This window comes from Perna viridis, chromosome 8 (assembly GCF_037379345.1).
Source record: "Perna viridis isolate PV_CMFRI_1.1 ecotype Kerala chromosome 8, ASM3737934v1, whole genome shotgun sequence".
NCBI classification, from domain to species: Eukaryota; Metazoa; Mollusca; class Bivalvia; order Mytilida; family Mytilidae; genus Perna; species Perna viridis.
Genome location: NC_142452.1, coordinates 31,096,280 through 31,115,791, shown reverse-complemented (window position 1 = coordinate 31,115,791; position 19,512 = coordinate 31,096,280). Strand labels below are relative to the sequence as shown.

The 19,512-nt window shown below is 31.2% G+C and overlaps 1 protein-coding gene across 2 annotated transcripts; it reads left to right on the top strand.

Moving 5' to 3' along the window:
- The first annotated feature begins 1,152 nt into the window (after positions 1-1,152).
- Positions 1,153-17,645, top strand: LOC148610212 (apoptosis regulator BAX-like). 2 transcript variants are annotated; one of them, XM_088542452.1, is made up of 6 exons: positions 1,153-1,306; positions 3,979-4,140; positions 6,470-6,554; positions 7,938-8,073; positions 8,721-8,819; positions 9,805-17,645. In XM_088542452.1, exons 1-6 carry the CDS (start codon positions 1,267-1,269, stop codon positions 9,910-9,912), a joined length of 630 nt encoding a protein of 209 aa, XP_088398578.1. In that variant the 5' UTR covers positions 1,153-1,266; the 3' UTR covers positions 9,913-17,645. The 2 variants fall into 2 exon arrangements, with proteins under 2 accessions (XP_088398578.1, XP_088398577.1); XM_088542451.1 differs by having other exon boundaries at positions 3,979-4,215.
- Positions 17,646-19,512: the final 1,867 nt, after the last annotated feature.

Here is a 19,512-nt window from a genome sequence, read left to right as displayed (position 1 = left end):
CCGGAAGTGAAGTGTCTATAAATAGCATGGGAAATCCCAGTGTTTTCACAAGATAGGGGTATATTTAGAAATCATTATGGAGATTAGGCTTCACATCACAAGAAGCAAAATGCACCTATAAAATGTACCGAAATGTTTTTCCTTTCAGAAACTGTTTAAATTTTTTAAATGAGATGAGAACTTTTTTCACAGCACTATGAGGAACAGGGGTAATTTCTGCGTAGGACTATTTTTGCGTACGTTCCAAATGCTCATTGGTTGAATTGGTGGTCTGTAACCTATAGTATTTAAGCTGTATTATTTCCAGCATTCTGTTTTCAAAACCCCAGATTTCTCACCCATAGAACCATCTTATCAAATAGATAAATACAACATTTGACACATTTATTCTTCGTTTACTGATTTTCTTTAATTTCAATAAGTTGTTTTTTCTGAGGATGCAGTAAGTCTTTTGAATAATATTGCGATAAATAATTTTCCCAGACAACTTTTGTTTGGGATAGGGCGATAGTATTTTGGATCTTGTTTGTCTCATTTATATATAATGCTTTAATGCCTAAGACTCCGTTATGACTGTGCTATTTTTCAAAAATAAAATTAAAAAGTTTTTCGTAAAAGTCCGAAAAAAGTTCAATAATCACGAGTTGTAATATATTGTTGGTTCAGAAGTTCATCTTTTCCTAAATGACGGATGTACACCCAATAGATCATATAACGGGAGAGCATGATTTGACTCACAAAATTATACTCCGCCAGTGAGGATCGAACCGTAGACCGCTCAGTGGCAAGCCAGCGACAAACCGATTCGGCTAAAGAATGAATTCTTTTTCCAAGTCAGCTAACTGCTATTCAAATCTCACTACCTACTACAACGCAGGTAGGCCGTCCTGCCACAATTATATTGAAAAAAAAAGAAACGATTTGCTTAATTGAGTAATCTCTTTTGCTTGAAGTTGCTGAGATACATGTAGTGGGCATGATAATCTATTTTTACAAATTCATTGAGGAAAAAAACATAGCTTTCATATCGATAAAATTACATTAATGTTATGATTTGTTAGGTATTATTTTCTGAAAAACACATTCAGGCCTTAGGCAATGCTGAACAAAAATGACCGTGCTTGTGCTTTGTTTTAAAAATTGTGGTCGGTTTTCAGGCAGGGAAGTTTTACCGGAAGTATACAATGAAGGTTATTCCAACATAACCGATTTAAAGAATTAGAGAGCTTATTTAAAAGAATAACAGACGATAAAAAGATTATTTCAATGGCTGCGGCCCAAGGCACATACAATCCTTTACTGTCGAGTACGTTTCGAAGAACAATCAATGTTTCTATTTGTCGCAGGAAGTCATAGACGAGTGTTCACTACCCTCTCAGCAGTACACATGTCCTACACCAAAATGATCTCTTTTTCTGCTTTGTTCAATACTGAAACTGTTAATACTGTAATATGTACTAGAACGAGGGTGGTAAAATATTGCATTGCTTGAGTTCATCCAGACTTAGCTGCCATTATACCTCACCTGCCTACAAGCATGCCCTGCAGGGAGCTTGAATAACCGAAAACCAGGTGTATATAGGTTACAGACCACCAATTCGACCAATGAGCATTCGGAACGTACACAAAAATAGTCCTACGCAGAAATTACCCCTGTTCCTCATAGTGCTGTGAAAAAAGTTCTCATCTTATTTAAAAAATTTAAACAGTTTCTGAAAGGAAAAACATTTCTGTACATTTTATAGGTACATTTTGCTCCTTATGATGTGAAGCCTAATCTCCATAATGATTTTTAAATATACCCCTATCTTGTGAAAACACTGGGATTTCCCATGCTATTTATAGACCCTTCACTTCCGGTGACCAGTACTGCACTGCAAGTCTGCTAACCCCACATGCCATTCTGAGGATTGTGAGCTGACATATGTAGAATCATGCTGATATATAGTCCTCTGCAGGTTAAAGTTAAGGTAAAGTCCAGAGAAGCCATTGAATATTGTGAAATTAGCATAGAAGCCTATGGAAAGTGGCATTAGTGGTTTTTAGCCTTAAGCTGAAGCCATGGCAAAATGAAAAGTTTCTTGAAATAGCTTTAAACTACTTGAAGATCTTGTTAACTTTGCCATGAGAGGAATACACTACAAAAATCCTTCAAAATATGCATTTTTTAAGTTATAGGTCCAAATTATGGAAAATTGGTCTTTTTGGCTGATTTTTATGTCCTATCTTGTAAAAAGTGTAGAAAATTTAGTAAAAATATCAAATATTAAACTTTGAGGGCTATATTTACCTAAATATGGTGGTAATAAGCACTTGAAATCAAGTTTTGTGTAGATTTGAGCAAAAATTAGGTTAGAAATGAGGAAAAACTCACTTTCATTACTGCGGTTAAGGCCATATCAACATTCCCCTATGGCAACATGGAAAATCCATTATTGAGTCCTTTTTTTGCTTTAAGTGCCCTTTACTGGTCATGTTTTAATGTGAAAACACTGTATTTACAAATTTAAAGCCAAATATATCACCTTTTGTGAAAATTTAAAGATTTAGGATTTTTGACATGTGATCAAGAAAAAGGGGGAGGCATGTCAGAAATATTTTTTTAAAAATAGACCAATTTCTCAGAAAATGATTACTTTTAAAACTATTTCTTCATTAATATTGTTAAAAAACAAGTTCAGATTGATATTTTTTATTTGAAAAGTCAGAAAAAGTTCTTTGCAAATATTTAATGCATTTAAGTATGGTAGAATATTGTCACTTTTTTGCTCGCACAACTTGGTTACCCTATATTTAAAAATCAAATATTTAAAAAAGTGCTTGTCACATTTCACTGAAACTTTGCAAATGCATTCAGTATGTGTGTAGGAAGATACCTGTATAGTTATTTATTTTTTCTAAGACAAAAAGTGACTCTTTAGGTTACAGACCACCAATTCAACCAATGAGCATTCGGAACGTACGCAAAAATAGTCCTACGCAGAAATTACCCCTGTTCCTCATAGTGCTGTGAAAAAAGTTCTCGTCTTATTTAAAAAATTTAAACAGTTTCTGAAAGGAAAAACATTTCTGTACATTTTATAGGTGCATTTTGCTTCTTATGATGTGAAGCCTAATCTCCATAATGATTTTTAAATATACCCCTATCTTGTGAAAACACTGGGATTTCCCATGCTATTTATAGACCCTTCACTTCCGGTGACCAGTACTGCACTGCAAGTCTGCTAACCCCACATGCCATTCTGAGGATTGTGAGCTGACATATGTAGAATCATGCTGATATATAGTCCTCTGCAGGTTAAAGTTAAGGTAAAGTCCAGAGAAGCCATTGAATATTGTGAAATTAGCATAGAAGCCTATGGAAAGTGGAATTAGTGGTTTTTAGCCTATATATACATGTATATCTGAAAACATCTAGAAAACATGTTTTGGGTGATATTATTGCTTTATTTGTTATTTAAACATACTTGAAATAAGTTTTTCATGAATATTCCAACACATTCTAACCACACAGCGAAAGTCTGTAAAATAGATTTTTACAAAAACAGAAGAAAAATTTAAAACACTTTCTAGGTACCAAGTTGATAATAATCAATATGAAAACAGTGCTTTGAAATAAGTCACATGCCTTTCCGATGCCATATTGATTTTTTACAGACTTTTGTTGGGTCACTGTTGTATATTCATAAAAACAACTTTTTCATGAAAAAAACTTGTCTAATGTATATTTAACAGTGTTCTAGCTCAGATTTTTAAAGCAGGCAGGATGCAGGTCCTGAAAAGGGGAACATCAGCACGTTGTATTGTCAAAAACAGCATGTTGAGGGGAATAAGGGCTGTGTAGTCCCATTTCACCATCGTTTAAATTCATGAAATACAAACACTCATATCTTGCATTTAAATGAATGCTCATATCAAGCGTTTTTAATGAACACAAAACAATGTGTAAAGGGTTTCAGTTTTTTCTTTGAATTTCAGAAAAAATGCCGAAAGACTACAAAAGACAGTTAAGTAAAGATGATATTGGCATGCAAGCTAGAGTGCTTTTAAACCAGTTCATTTACGATAGGATTTCCAGAGAACTAGACACAGATCAGGTACCCTCTTCAGAGGAACTACAGGAACCTGGAACTCCCACAGGTACTGGATGTGTTAGCAACCTCAAAGACTTTATGGGGAGGGAATGTAGTAGTCCAGATCAGAATGAACCGATGTGTAAGAACTGAGTGATGTTTTGGCATGTCTGGGTTTTGTTTTATTTCTGAATAATGGCTTAGGCTTAAAAGATGCTTTTTGAATTTAAAGTCTTAGTAATGTGAGTGCACCCTCATGAAACATAACAAATTGTGTTAGTGTATATTTATATTAACAAATAGAGTTGTCCCAATTGATTCATTTAGATTGTACAAGTAATTAATTATGGATCAGATTTCCTGGAATGTCACTAATTTTACTATTGAATGAGTAATTTTAATTGTGGATCCAACTGGGAATGCAAAAGTTGTTGCCAACAAAATCCATTTCACAAATACATTAATTCTGTTACTCCATTTTGAGGTGTTCAGAGTAAATACATGTACATGTGTCGTTTGATTGTTGTCTGTTTGAAATTGGGAGTAAGGACTTGTACATGTGTCAGATGACTCGGATGAGATTGTTGTCTGCTTTTCAGATCCATTTTTTTTTTCAACTAAACCTTTTTTTACTTTGTAACTATTTCTGATTTGCAGACTGCTTCTTTGTTTGTCATGTTCGATGTTGTTTTGTTGACCTCATGAGATCAGGCTGATGTTTGTTCATTGGCCAGTTACACTTTGAGTTTTCAAGTTATAATTCATATTCATGTTTATATATTAATAATTGTTTTACAAAATTTTATTAAACTTTTGCATATCTGTGTGGATTGTGATTTTCAAAATAGGGAGTTTGATGTTTTTTTTTTTGTTTTTTGGGGGGGTTGGGGGGGGGGGGCAAAATTTTACACAAAACTAACAATTTTTCTCCAAAAGGCTGGGGTTCAAACCCTTGGAACCCTCCATGATCCACCAACGGACCTGTACATGTATTACTATATATGTACTGTTGCATGTACATGTATAAGATCTGAATTTCTTCTTCTTTGAATTGGAATTCTGTTTTTCCAATCGGTTAAGTATTTTTTACTAAGTGTATTTACTTCTGATTATGCCAATTTCGACTTTGTTTATTGACATTTTACAATCAGGTTTATAGTATATTACAGTTATTTTTCTGTTAGGACACTTTTTTCATTTCATTTCATATGTTTTGGGATGTGGAGGTATCAGTGATCACTACATTCTATAGTTAATATCCAGGGAGGTCTGTTTAGAGTGCTGTTAAAGCATGCCATTAATTTAACTTGCTTGACTTGTTTATCTTGGAATTTTGTCATGTACTTTGCATAATTAAGAAATAACAAGAATGGAATTAGTTTGGAAATTACAATTTAACTCCAAGCATGTAGTCATGTTGGCAAGCTTAAGTTTTTTTAAATTTCAATTTGTATAGATTTTTTGTATTTTTTGAAAAAAAAATTAATTCCTGCAAAAGTCTTTTGACTGCTTTGCAAACATACAAATAGTTAGCAGATTAATTTAAAGGTAGATTTTGGATTTCAATTTTTTTTTCATCTTTTTTTTCAATTACAGTTGTGAAACTAAAGTCCCCATGGCCTATGTTTTCATGCAATGTCACATCTGTTGTATAATGAAAGTAGAATTAGGCTAAATGATAAAACAAAAGAAAATTTGCTAAAAACCAAGAAAAAATCAACTGATGAAAACATTTCCCTGTAACTTTATTGATACAAATTTGTGAATGAAAAGTGATTGTAAAAATACTCAAAATATATTTATCTTTAATTTGTAAACAAATAAGCAATTGAAATGATTCTTTTATTCACACCTACATGGGGATATGTACAATTTATTGGTGAATGGACAGACTCATCGTATATTTCTCAAGTCGACAAAACAAGATCATAGTTTAGCAAACGATAAAAAACAAACTTTCATTGCTGTTTGTAGATTCAGGAAACTAAGCTCACGAAAGTAGATATTACCATATATCAATTTTAATTTGGTATTTTAGATATAAAATTCTATACATGTAACTGTAACACTATTTAGTATGATTTAACTATGTGGACACCCGTCCAGCTCTGTACTTGTCAAATATTAGCTGCGAAATGTAGCTCTAACTGTTTTTTTGTATTTCCTTAACGTTAGATCGCAGAATCAAAAAAAAAAAAAAAAAGATCAAGAGCTACGATTTCGTAGCTAGTCAAGTATCTGCATTGTATAATGTCAAGGTCACGAAGATATTCTTATACTTTCCTTTAGTCCAAATAGTAAGTGATATTTCATATTTAACAGAATGAAACCTGCAAATTCAGTGGTCAATATGTTTTATAAAGTTATGGAGGAATATTTGTTTATCTTTTTATCAGGCCCTCCATTGGAACACATGCAAGAAATAGGCAGAGCTTTACGATGTATTGGAGATGAGCTCGACAAAAGTGAAAATATTCAGAAGTAAGTTTTAGCTTTTGTTAATGTTCAGTTTTCATTGCAGAAAAAAACAAATTTTTGTCACAATAATTATTGAAATTTTGGTCCAGCAAACTCACACATGTCTTCATAAATGATCTGTTTATCATGTTATCAGTCTGACGAATTTTATAAAGAAAAAAATTTTTCTGTGGTTCTCAGGCCCATGGCCCATGACCTCTGACCGAGGACTATGAAATTTTATTTTCATGTGTCCTGGACCTTTAACCCTTTTCCCTGACACTTTATCGAAACTATTGGTTTTCCACAAGTGAACCATAGATGTCCACGACCTTCCATGAAAGTGACAACAATGGAGGTTTTAATGTCTTTGACTACTCTTTATCATTATGAGTCTCACTAGCTGTGAAATCATAGCTCTTGATCTTTTTTTTTTTAATTTTGCAATCAAGCATTTAAAAAATACAAAAAAATAGTTAGAGGTACGTTTCGCAGCTAGAGTCTCGCATGGACTAAAACCCTTTAATTTAAGGGTTTAATCGATTGATTATGTTTTTGAAATTTTAAATTGAATAGTCATACCTTCCCAACAAAGTTCATGACCTATTTTGAAGTTTGTGTCTTTGGTTTACTTAATTTTTATTTATATTTAGTTTTTCAGTTATTTATTGTTCATGTATACTGTACTGTTTTGACTTCTGATATGACCCATTTTGACTGGTGGCAATTTTATGCCACCAATATGTGTTGAAATATACTGGAAACAATGAACCGTAATGGAAGTGAGAGGATTAGCATGTATAAAACCTGGTTTAACCCTCCTTTGATTTTGAAAATGCCTGTACCAAGTCAAGACCATTGCGGTGGTTTCCCACTTTCTGGTGTTTATCCTGATAATGCCATTTCTAATGAAGACTTTCCTTTTGATTGTTCCTTTTTGACTACTAACTCAGTTCGGATATTTTGTTATTACCCTTTTTATGAATATTATTCTGGATTTGAGGAATAATAGGTACAGATTTTTCCTTCAGTAGTGAGTGGTTTAAATTATTTCTTGAGTCGAGATGGTAAAAGAAAAATTTTCAACTTGCAAGTTTTAGTAAGTATGATAAAATCTTGATTTTACCATAGAGAGTGGAGAAAGAATTTAAATCAAGAATAGACTGAAGGAGAATTGGTTTCCCCCATGAAATCTATAGAAAATTTAGAAATATAAATTACAAGAAAACTCTTGCAGAAATTTAATCACTGTCCCATGGTTAAAAAGTCACATGTATTTTGGATCACCAGCTTAGAATGGGAGAAGAAGCATTTAGCAACACAAATGTAAAAATACACTAATAGTAAACATTGAACAACTCCACTTTGTAGTAATAGACAAACTAATAATTAATTATCTCTTTGTAGCCTGTGTTCCCAAGTATCACCTGAGGCCTCATCAGAAACATTCCTCAATGTTGCCAAGAGTTTTTTCTCTGATGGTGTATATAACTGGGGAAGAGTTGGCAGCTTGTTTTATTTTGCTTATAAAATGGTCATGAAAGTAAGTCATGATGCTGAAATACACATAAGTCAGAATGATTTTTTTAGCGGATTTTCCCATAAAGTTTTCAGACTTGGATTTTTACCATCGCAGTTTATTTCATTATGTATTTACTTCTGATTTTGCCACTTTCCCCTCCAGTGTAAAATCATGTGTGCTAGTAGAATAGAAATTTGGTTTTATTTTATTGGCTTTGTTCAACCAAGTATTAAGTATTTAAATTAGAATGCCCTACCATTTTTTCATGATAACTCACAATAACAAAACTAACTGAATATACAAGATAAGTCATGCAAAATGACCAGTTTCATTTACTAAATTGTTGCACACATAAGATATCTCAGCACCAAATTTCAATAATTTCAACTTCTACATGGATCAACTACACGTATCTACAAAAAACAATGAGAAATACAATATCCTATCTAAAGTTTAAAACAGAACCAAACAAAATTATAACCATAAAATAAGTATAGCTTCAATGTAGCATGTACACCCTCAAATCAACCTAAATATAGTCACACCGCTAATTATACCAACTGTCTTCTTGACTAAATATCTCTGATCAACACTTTTAAGTCTCATTGATAATTGAGCTTCTAAGAATTCTCTCGTAATCCTAACAAGAGTTATCTTTCTTTGTTCAGGCATTGAATAAGATAGCATTGATACGAGCCATTATAAACTGGGTTGTCAACTTCATAACAGATTATGTAGCTCCTTGGATTATAGAGAGAGGTGGATGGGTAAGTCACCGTTCTACTTGTGAGGCCAAATAGAAATAGTTCCTTATTTCTTGGGCTCTTCGTTGTTTCTCTTAGAAGAACTCAATTACTCAATTTTTTATTTCAATATTAAAAAATGATAGTAATAGGATAATTAATTGGAAAGAGTGAATAACCAAAATATTATCATGAGTGCCAAAGAATGTTTAGATTTAACGAGTGGGCAGAACTTGTGCACAAGTTAAATCCTTAAGTGTTCTTGGCACGAGTGATCATATTTTGGTTATTCACGATAACCAATCGATTATCCACAATAACCAATCGATTATCATATTTATTATATAGATTTAGATTTTCTTCATAATTTATCGATATTTTCAATATGTATTTTAAGTTCTGTGATTGGCAGATTGATATCAGAGTTTTGACGTGTTGGCAGGAGAAAGTCCGAGAGTGAAATTCCTGTATTTATTTCCCATTGTGAATTATCGAAATTTATTACACTGGGAACATTCGATAAAACACTGCTGTATATATATAATGATAAAATTTATTTTGTAATGTTTCTACAGATAGAGTTGAAGTAAAGAAGGCATCTATTTACATAAAAAAAGATTTTATTTTTTTTTTATAAATTTTCATTAATTTAAGTAAGCTGTATTAAGATACTGTTCTTGTCAAAATTCAAAACACACTATGTTACATCAGATATATCCATTTTAGAAATATCAAAGTATCTAGATGAGATTTTGGTTATCCTGAATTTAGATCATATATTGTCAACCATCTGTATTTACCCTGGAAACATGACTCATCTTGAATAGGGCAAGAAATTTGTCTCAGATTTAACCACTAAAATAAGATGAAATAAAAAAAAAAACAAAAAACAAAAAAATAAAAACAAAACAAAAACAAAAATCTTACTGTTATTTAATTTCAAAAGAAGATATATTATCATAGAAAAAAATCCTTGCCATACCATGAATGTTTTTTTTTTAAATTTTAGGATGCCATAGTAGAATATTTTGGGACACCACAAAACCAGTTTAGATTTGTAGTAGGACTTGGTATTGTCTCTGCTCTTGGTGTATATCTATATAAGACATGGCATTAACATGTCAGGAATGTAATAGGACACTATGATTATAATTAATAAGAGCTACAATACAATCTGTTTAACCAAGAACTTCAGTTATGTTTCAATGCAGAGAAGATATTGTTCTTTGCGTATACACTATGTATGGTGGTTCTGGTCAGCATCAGGGAGATTTGTCTACAATATCAGGAAGATTGACGCTGACATATTGGAGATTTTTTATGGTCACAAATATTTGATCAACTATCTAAATGTTATTCATATATCTTTGGTATTTTTAAATGGAAAAAAATAGTAACATTAAGGACGTAGACCTAGGGTAAGGGACACAACTCTTACAAATCATTGGAACGTTTGTATTAAGCATTTTACATCAATCTCATGTAAGCACCAAAGAAAAGCTTAAAAGGCTTTGATGAAATTGAATATGACACAAACATGTCACTAATTTTAAGAGTTATGTCCCTTACCCTAGGTCTACCTCCTTAACTGCAAGTGTTATCCTTACGAATATGAAATCACACAGTGCTTAGTGTTTTATGCACAGCTTTTTGGGTTTTTCTCTCTTATTATAGAACACCCCCCATTTTGCATTATAGTTCAACTTAATTTCGGATAGCACTGTTAAAAAAATTGTTGCAAAGCAAAGCATAGTGCTTTAATGGACAGAGGAGAACACTTAACCACTAGTAGTTATAGTCATAGCTTTTTAATGGAAATGGGGAAAACTTTTAACATAAAAAATAACAACATTATGAACTATTGTTTTCTATTATCCAAAAAAAAATCCATTCAGGAATATGGTGTTGTATCTTCTATGTGCTGACTCATAATTATAAGTCTTCCAGTATAGTAAGCACTTGTTTTCAGGAGTGCAAACATGAAAGCTATAATTTTTTGCAATAAAAGAACATACTTCATGTTAAGAATTGTTACATTAAAAACCTAAAATTACTGGCTATACACTGTTTCAGTTTTATTTGCTGCAAAGATCATGTAGACCAGTTAAAAAGACATTATTTTAGATTACAGTGAAAGTATTATTGTTTGTTTGGTACTAATTTTGATAATTTTTGTGAGTTTAGTAAACCACAAAATTTGGTTCCTAACAAGAAGGAAATTTCCCATTTGTTTGTATGATAAGTTTTGTCAAATCCACAAATTCTAGAATTTATGAACTGATAATTTTTCCCTCGAAAATTAGTATCCATGAATAAAAATACTTTCACTGAATGCAAATTTTTGATATAAGAAAATAAAGAAGTTGACAGTTTAACAAGTGCTCTTATAATGTGACCCAATATTTTATAACTTATGTAATTAAGACAATTTTAAGTTTTAAGATATAAAATGCTGTGGCAAAATTTTGGCTTTGTTATACATTACAATATTTTACTTAAAATCTTTAATGTAAATTTGTTTTTTGTGCAATAGCTTGCTGTGAATATGCTTGCTTTGATAGGCTTAAAACTGAACCCTTCTTTTGCCCCTTTTGTACAAATGCTTTTATTTCTAAACTGAACCGTACAATGATTAACCAACTAAATGAATTGTAAATATTGGAAAATATTTCAACATATCCTAAGATGTTTTTACTAACCAATTTTTTTCATAAAATGTATAATACCATTAAGCGGGAATTTTTCTGCTAAGTTCTAATTTTGATTTTAAGTTCTACATTCAAGAGGTTGGTAAAAAATTGCAAAAATAAAAGTTTACAAAATTTTTGATGAGATATGTATTTTATAATTTCCATTCCACTAAATCTGAAGCATGAAAAATAAAGACTGCAAACCTTTAATACCCCCATTCTTAGAGTAAATCATGAAATTTTGCACCAGTGGAAATTGCCTTCTAAATAGTATGGTGAATAGTTACAGTAAACATTCAAAGTATTTAATTCAAGAGGATTTAGGGTTTTTTTATACAGCTCATTAAATTTAACTTAGTACAAGTAAAATACATGTAGAATAGTTCCCAATGGATCCATTTAACTGTATGAACAAACAGTTACTGAAGGCTGGTGACGTGATCATGGTTTGCAGAGGATTGTATCATATAAGTTTCAGAAATTTCATTGCAACGAATCATATCAAAAGGTATTGAATTTTTATTTTGAATTATAAATATTAAATTCGTGTTTTGAATTATATTTTGCCTGATTCTTACAAATATTTACACTTAACAAACTTGTCAGTAGTCCTGTGTTGTTATAACATATTGGTTTGGCAGATTGAGGACTGATCTGTAAATCGTCCATGACAATTATAGTTTGATGGATTGGTTCGTACGGTATCTACTGCTTTATGTCCATACTAACAAGATATAAAAGGAATCCTTGGCCTCTTACTCATTTTTGTAATTTACTAGGAAATCTATGATAATATGAGATGATGCCTTGGCTTTTTGCTTATTTCGTAATGTACAAGGAAATCTCAGTACACGTTGGTTTCCTTTTTTTCAAACTGTCAATGTTTTTTTTTCTTTGTTTTGCTGTCAGCATTTGTCTGTTTATGAGTATAAGTGTTAATTGTATTGTTGCTTTTTTTAAATTACAGATACATGAAAGTTATTCAAACTTCTCAATAACTGTTTAATATTAATTAAAACATAATGTGAAGTTTCTTCCAGTTCATGGAAGGCCCATAGACTGTATTTGGCTTTTTCTGTCCTGTCCACATTTCTTTTCTGCAATTTTCTTTAAAAATTGTAGGAGCTTTTTTTTCACTTTTTAATGCAAGAAAAATATGCTGTCAATCAATGTTTTGCTGAATATACACTTGTTTTAAAGTGTGGATTAAAGTGCTTATCATTTATATGCTATGCAATTCTTGGTTTCATTTTCTTTACCGAAATTTCCGATGTAGGAAGTATTGAAAACTGAAGACCAATCTCCATTTTATTGTCTACTTCCGGGTATTGAAATGCTTTGTAACATTGCAAAATCCTCTATTATCTGTTTTTTTTTTTTTCGGAATACCTCTATCATTTAGAAATAGATATTTGTCATTTTTTATCTGTATTTTTACACAAAAAGATGTTTTTCCCTTAACACTCATCTCAGTGCTCTCTAAATGACAAATCCCCATGCTTTTGAATGGTAGACTAGGACCCATTCTTGTGAAATCACGGATTTACATGATGAGATTTACATACCCTATTGCAAGATAGAATGCTCTGATTGGGAATTAGAGCCATACTTGCATGTAACAACAATGAGATAAAAGTATATTTTACCGGTAATTTAAAGTGCTATAGATTTCTATTTTTAGTTGTATTTTTTTTTGTGCTAAGCACAAGTAGATGTATCAGATATTTTTTAAGTTGCTAAGTCATCATTATTTATAGTAGAATGCATGTAATACTATTTATTTTTGAGTTATTACAATTTTTGTACATTTCATACATCTTAAAAATAAGTAATATACACGTGTACAAATATGATCATAAATATTGTTAGTAAAGAAACTGATGTTTGCATTTCAAATGTAGGCAAAATCTACATTGTTAAGTAAAAGGGGAAATATTGAATATTTTTTTTTCTGTCCATGGCAGAGTAAACAAAATTGTTATACTCAAATTAGGTATCATTTTATTTTTTTTTCAAAATAATATCAAGCCCCCCCTAAGTATGAAATTGGTTGCCTGGTATTCGAGGTTTTTATTTGTTTTTCTAGTTTTCATTCTTGATTATACAACAAGACAACTTTTGACTTCAGTTTTGTTTCAAATAAGGTAACAATGATATTTACAAATTTAGATATTGTTTTGCCTATCCAATCAAACCAAAGATAAAGCATTAGTTTCTTGGCTTACAGTATAGCAATGTATTAATTACATGTACATCAGTCAGAAGAAAAGTTGATAAGTGTAAAATTAATCGTAGGTATAATGATTTATCTATGCTTTCTTTAATTGTATCAGAGCTGGTTGGTAGGTCTTTTTTGTTAAGTTAACAACTTTAAATTTATCATGGATAATTTTGTTATGGTCGATTTGCACGAATATCAAAATTTATAAATCACATAGTATCCTCAGAAGTATGTGCAATCACTATAATGTGCTGTCAATTCAGAAACATTATTGGTTTGTCTTCTTTTTTTTGTTCAGATTAGTTCTAGCTAAATTAATGGTCATACATAAAGGTTACATAATTTAATATTTTATTATTTATAATCACAGGTTAAAAAAAAGCAGTTGAATTGTGGTGAATCAACTCTGAATTTACAGCACAAAGTCTTTATTGTTTGACTTATTCTCAGGTGTTTTTACATCAAAGATAATCAGGTTTACATAGATTATAATCATGAGACATCTGATATTATAAATTATTTATTTCAACATTGTATGCTTGTAAACCAGTAGGAATTTTTGTTTTTTTGTTCTATTTATCTGTTTTAAATATAGATTACAGTAGAACTTGTTACACCTCTCACAAAGAAAGTTTGGGAGGAGTATGCTGTAAATATAGAAATTTTTGCTAGGGGATAATTTTCACTACATTTAGGGTTGCACAATATCCTTCTGGAGAATTTTGTGAAGACAACAGATGTGCAACTAAAAAAAACCTAAGCGAAATGTTTGACACAGAAAATCATGGCAATACCCTGCAAAAAAATTCCATATATATAGAATATTGAACCACATTTTTGTCTGTATATTCATTGCAACTGCTCCTTAACCATTTGATTTACTTTGATGCAATCATATGTTGATGTGCAAGAAGGAAAATAATTAATGTCAGGTCAATAACTCTAAAGGTCAGTAATAAAAGTTTAGGGTTAAGAAGACCATACTTTTGAATACATACATTGAAAAATCTGAGAATCAATGAAAATTTGGAATTGTTACACAAACAAAAAAAATCATACAGGTAGTGATTTATCCACATATCCATCAGAAATAAATCTGATATTTCACTTAAAAAATAGCAATATTGAAGCGTTCACACAATGCTCACTCTCCGTTCACATATCTTGTTTATCATTGGTATTATATTTCCTTATGCTAAATTATAAATTATAAAATAATTAAAAATAATTGCAATTTATTTTATATTCATTTATGTAATAAATAGAATAATGGAGTCTTTAGATAATGAATTTCATAGATGACTGATACAGATTTATCTCTTGTCAAACTCTTGTTTAAAATCACAGAGTTCTTTGTCACTAGTAATTATTTTGAAATTCATTTTCGTTAATTATCTACAGAATTGAAATTGTTTTCTTATTTTCACATCTCCATGCATAATTTACGTTTTACACCTTTGTGTTGTATTTTTTTTAAGCAATCATAAAATGCATGGATATTGATTAGAATCACCATTTAAAAATAGGAACCATCTCATTAGGTAGTGGAATGTATATGTCACTTTATTTTGTATTAGAAAAAAAATCAGTCTTCACTTTAATGATTTTTTTTTGCTTCATCAATTGTATGCATGTTGGAATAAGGGTCATGTAAGCTAACATAGATATTTGTGATATATACAAAATTAAATTCTAGTAACGAAATTTACTTAAATTTAAAAATTACTATAGTATGGAATAATCTATTTTTGGAAAAGATATATATAAATGATGTTTCTGATATTTTGAAATTTTCTTGTAACTTCATGTATTTACAATATAAATGATCTTTAAGCAGCAGTCTTTGTAACAATAATTCAAATTCTGTTGTATGTGATACATTCCCAATGAAGGGCTATGCATTTTTATTTTTCTTATTGAGTTCCTGTATGTGTCTGTGTGATGAAATGCATAATTATTCATTCTAATCCGTTTGGTAGTTCACCTTGAATATCCAACAGTCCCTATTGAATTTCAGTGGCTTTTACAGAGTTATCTCCCTTAATTTTGAAATCTACAATACATTCTATATAATTTATATCAAAGGCTATATGAAAAGCCACATGCTAATTTCTGTTTATTTATAATATAAAATTTAAAACAAAATATAAAAAATTAAAATATGTAGGCTTTCCAACTATGTATCACATTTTACACGACCCTTATATGGAGTGCTACCTAAGTTTAAGTTTTGATATTTAAATATTGGTTGTATAACTAGTCTGAATCTTTACATATGCTCAGTAGTCAAAGAATTACAATCTATTTAGAATAAGCATGAACTTTCAATGAATATAACTATGTTATAAATGATCCCGACATAATACCATGTTATTAAAGTGAACAAAAGACGGTTCATGGCCACATGATTAGGCGGTTAGAGTGTTTGACATGGGTATTGATGTAGGGTGAGGAAAAACGATTATCACAAGTATTTGTGTACTATGCTCCCTTGGGCAAAATAAAGGAAGGTATAAGCAGGAGAATGTGATAAGTCTTTGACGTTTTCTTTAGATTTCTGTCAATGATTGTTCAAGTTTTTAGGTTTCCTCTGTCGTTATACCCCATGACCGTCAGTCCTAGAGGTTAATTTATCGTCATACTTGCATGTCTCACTTCTGGTTTGGGTAAACGATTAAAGATTTGACAATTAACATTTTACCACACTAATTTGGACCATGAAATGCATGTCAACGTTGATTATAAATGGACACCTATAATTTTACATTTTAGTGTTCACTGTCCTTTTTCACTTTGAATCTTATGACAACCACAGTGACTTCAAACAGATAGACTTAAAGAGGCAAGTACAGCAGTAGGCACTGTTCATTGAAATTCACACTTATACCAGACTGATTGTATATTCTGTTTCTGTTAGTACTTCATACCCATAATAAAAGTTGTTTGCATGAAACTTAGGTTATGGTATTTTTAGAATAATTCGTGTTAGCATATTGAAGCATTTTGTTAACTTATATAATTGTGTCCTAGTATTAAGGCCAAGTTTACATTTGATTTAGCTCAAATTAATAAAGAAAATCATAAACATTGAATATTTCTATTCACACTTCACTGTTTCTGAAATTTACTAGTAAGTAAAGTCAGTAGTAATCTATATTTCGCTTCTGGGAACATGACTAGGTATGGGACTTTTTAAATTGAATATTCATGCATGGTTACTACAACTGTTTCGCATTAGTGATGTCCCCATAAGGAAAATATGTTTTTTTTTTATATTGATGCAAATCTTGAACACCAAAGATTTTTGTGCGATCATATTATATATAAGCCCCTCATTACATGTCACATGATAATGAAATTTCAAGCTATTAAATTGAAGTCAGTTTGCACAAAACGGTACCTTTGAAAGAAATCCCATTTAATGTGTTTGAGATATGAAGGACACCAACATCTTCTCTTTATATCACTCCAACTTTATCCATTATTTTATTATATGTACTTAATCATTTTCAGATGATTTAAAAAAGCTTATCCTGCCAAATGTACTTTTTACTATGCTTAATGGTAAGCACCAACTCTCACCGCAATGAATCAAAACTTAGATTTGCACCTAGCACATTTAGTAGGTCTACAATTTTGATTTTGTGTAGATGATTGTGCTTTAACTCATACATCACTCGTTCATCATTTCATTATTATGGATTTGAACGAATTCACCTGGCAGGTACTTCTTTCCTACTCCTTTGATCAGAATACAGAATACACCCAACATGCACAAATCATATCGATTGGACCCAGATCAATTTTGCAAGTGCTTTATTTTATTAGGTTAAAGAGGCGAGGTTGTGGTATAATAATGAACATTTAGTTACACGGCAGTAACAATGATTTAACAATTGAATGATTGTGCATACGTTTAAAAATAAAATTATACCTTTTCTTTTCTTTTTACGTACGCGCTTACACATAAAGGTCATTATAAATTGAACAGTAATGATCATACTAAAAAAAGACAACTTTAATTGATTTGATTTACATTAAACAAGAATAATTGAGTTCATTTTTTCAGCTCAACTGACCAAAGGCCATGTGAGCTATTGCCATTATGTCCTTCGTCGTCCCTCCGTAAAAAAAAATCAAAACTCATCTCCTCTGACACTACTTGACCAATTAAAACCTGATTTAGTATGAATGTTCCATGGGATATCCTGCATAGAACTGATGTTGGGATTTTTGATCCTTTGAAAAACATGACTGCTGTTACTAAAAAAAAAAAAAAAAAAAAAACGGTTTTTCACATATTTTTCCAAAACCGTTAGATTTAGCCACATTGTGACACGGGTAAAAGTATTCAGCACGATGAGATCTATATGTGGTTGAATTTTCGTTTTAATCTGTTTAGCGATGTTGGAGTTTATTTTTCCTATTTTCATTCTTCTTTCAAAAATACCCCGGTAACATTACTTGACCGTTTGGAACCAAATTCGGTATGAATGTTCCTTAGGTTATTCTGCATAGAACTAATTTGGGGATTTGTGCTCCGTCGAAAAACGTTGCAACTGTTACTTTAAAGAAACGAAGGGGTTATACGGAACTTTTTCGCATATATCTCCAAAAAGCGTTAGATTTAGCCAAATTCTCATAAGGGTAAAAATGTTCAGCACGATGAGATATATTTTGTTGTGGTCAAGTTTACGTTGTATGTATAGCCATGATGGAGTTATTGCCTGTTTTGACCTTTTTGTCCTATTTTTAATGTTATTTTTTTTTTCAAAGAATTTCTCGTCAAAAATAACCCGAACAATTAAAACCAAACTTTGTATGAAAATTCCTTAGGGGTTTCTGCACAGATTTGATGTGGGGATTTTTAATCCATGGAAACAAAACATGGCCACGGTACTAAAAATAGAAGAAAGGGGACAGAAGTTTTCTCATACTTCTCCAAAACTGCCAGGTTTAGCCGAATTCTTTGAATTGCCGAAATGATCCTTATCAACGTTGTCGGACGACTCATTGTTAAATATGTTGCCATTGAAAGGAAAAAAAAAGATGTTTTTAGCTGTTCTAAGCCAATATCTTGAAAACTATAATAAAAAGAAACTTTAAATCGATGAAATGCTCCTCATATTAATTAGTCCTGACAAAGTCTTCATTGAGTCAAGACAACTTCTTGTTAGAGTTATTGCCTTTGAAAGGCAAGCATTTAACCAGGTGAGCGATTCGGGCTCCTCTTGTTAATACATTACACTGGATATCATTGATTCCTTTCGTAACATTTTACAGCGTCGGTTTTCACTGGTATATTTTTTATGCAAGGGCATATGACATCTACACGATAAATGGTACAGACTCTCCCCCCTATTTTAGCGAAATGACATCCTGTTTATTCTGTCAATTGTCATCTTAATTGGTACAAATATATAAACTGTAAACGTTAGGTAGAGATGAAAAAAAATGATTTCATTTATAAGAAGAAATCAAAACAAAGATTTGCAATTTGTATTAAGGAAAAAAACGATGAAATAAAAACAAAATTTCCGGTTCAGTGTCAATTACAGGGAACCCCTCGCCCACTGAACTAACCAATATACTTTATTCTAGTTGAAGCCCTTGATCAAGTTGGTGTTTAGAGATGAAAGATCTAAATAAATTATCTTCGTATTTTTAAATAATTGCCAAAAGGTAAGTGTATTGATACAGATAACGATTGGCTGTCAAGTGTTAGGTTATGATGGATAGAATGAAACATGTCTACAGGCACCAGCGCCAGAAAAGTTGAACAGATTACTAAAAAGTGATAAATTTA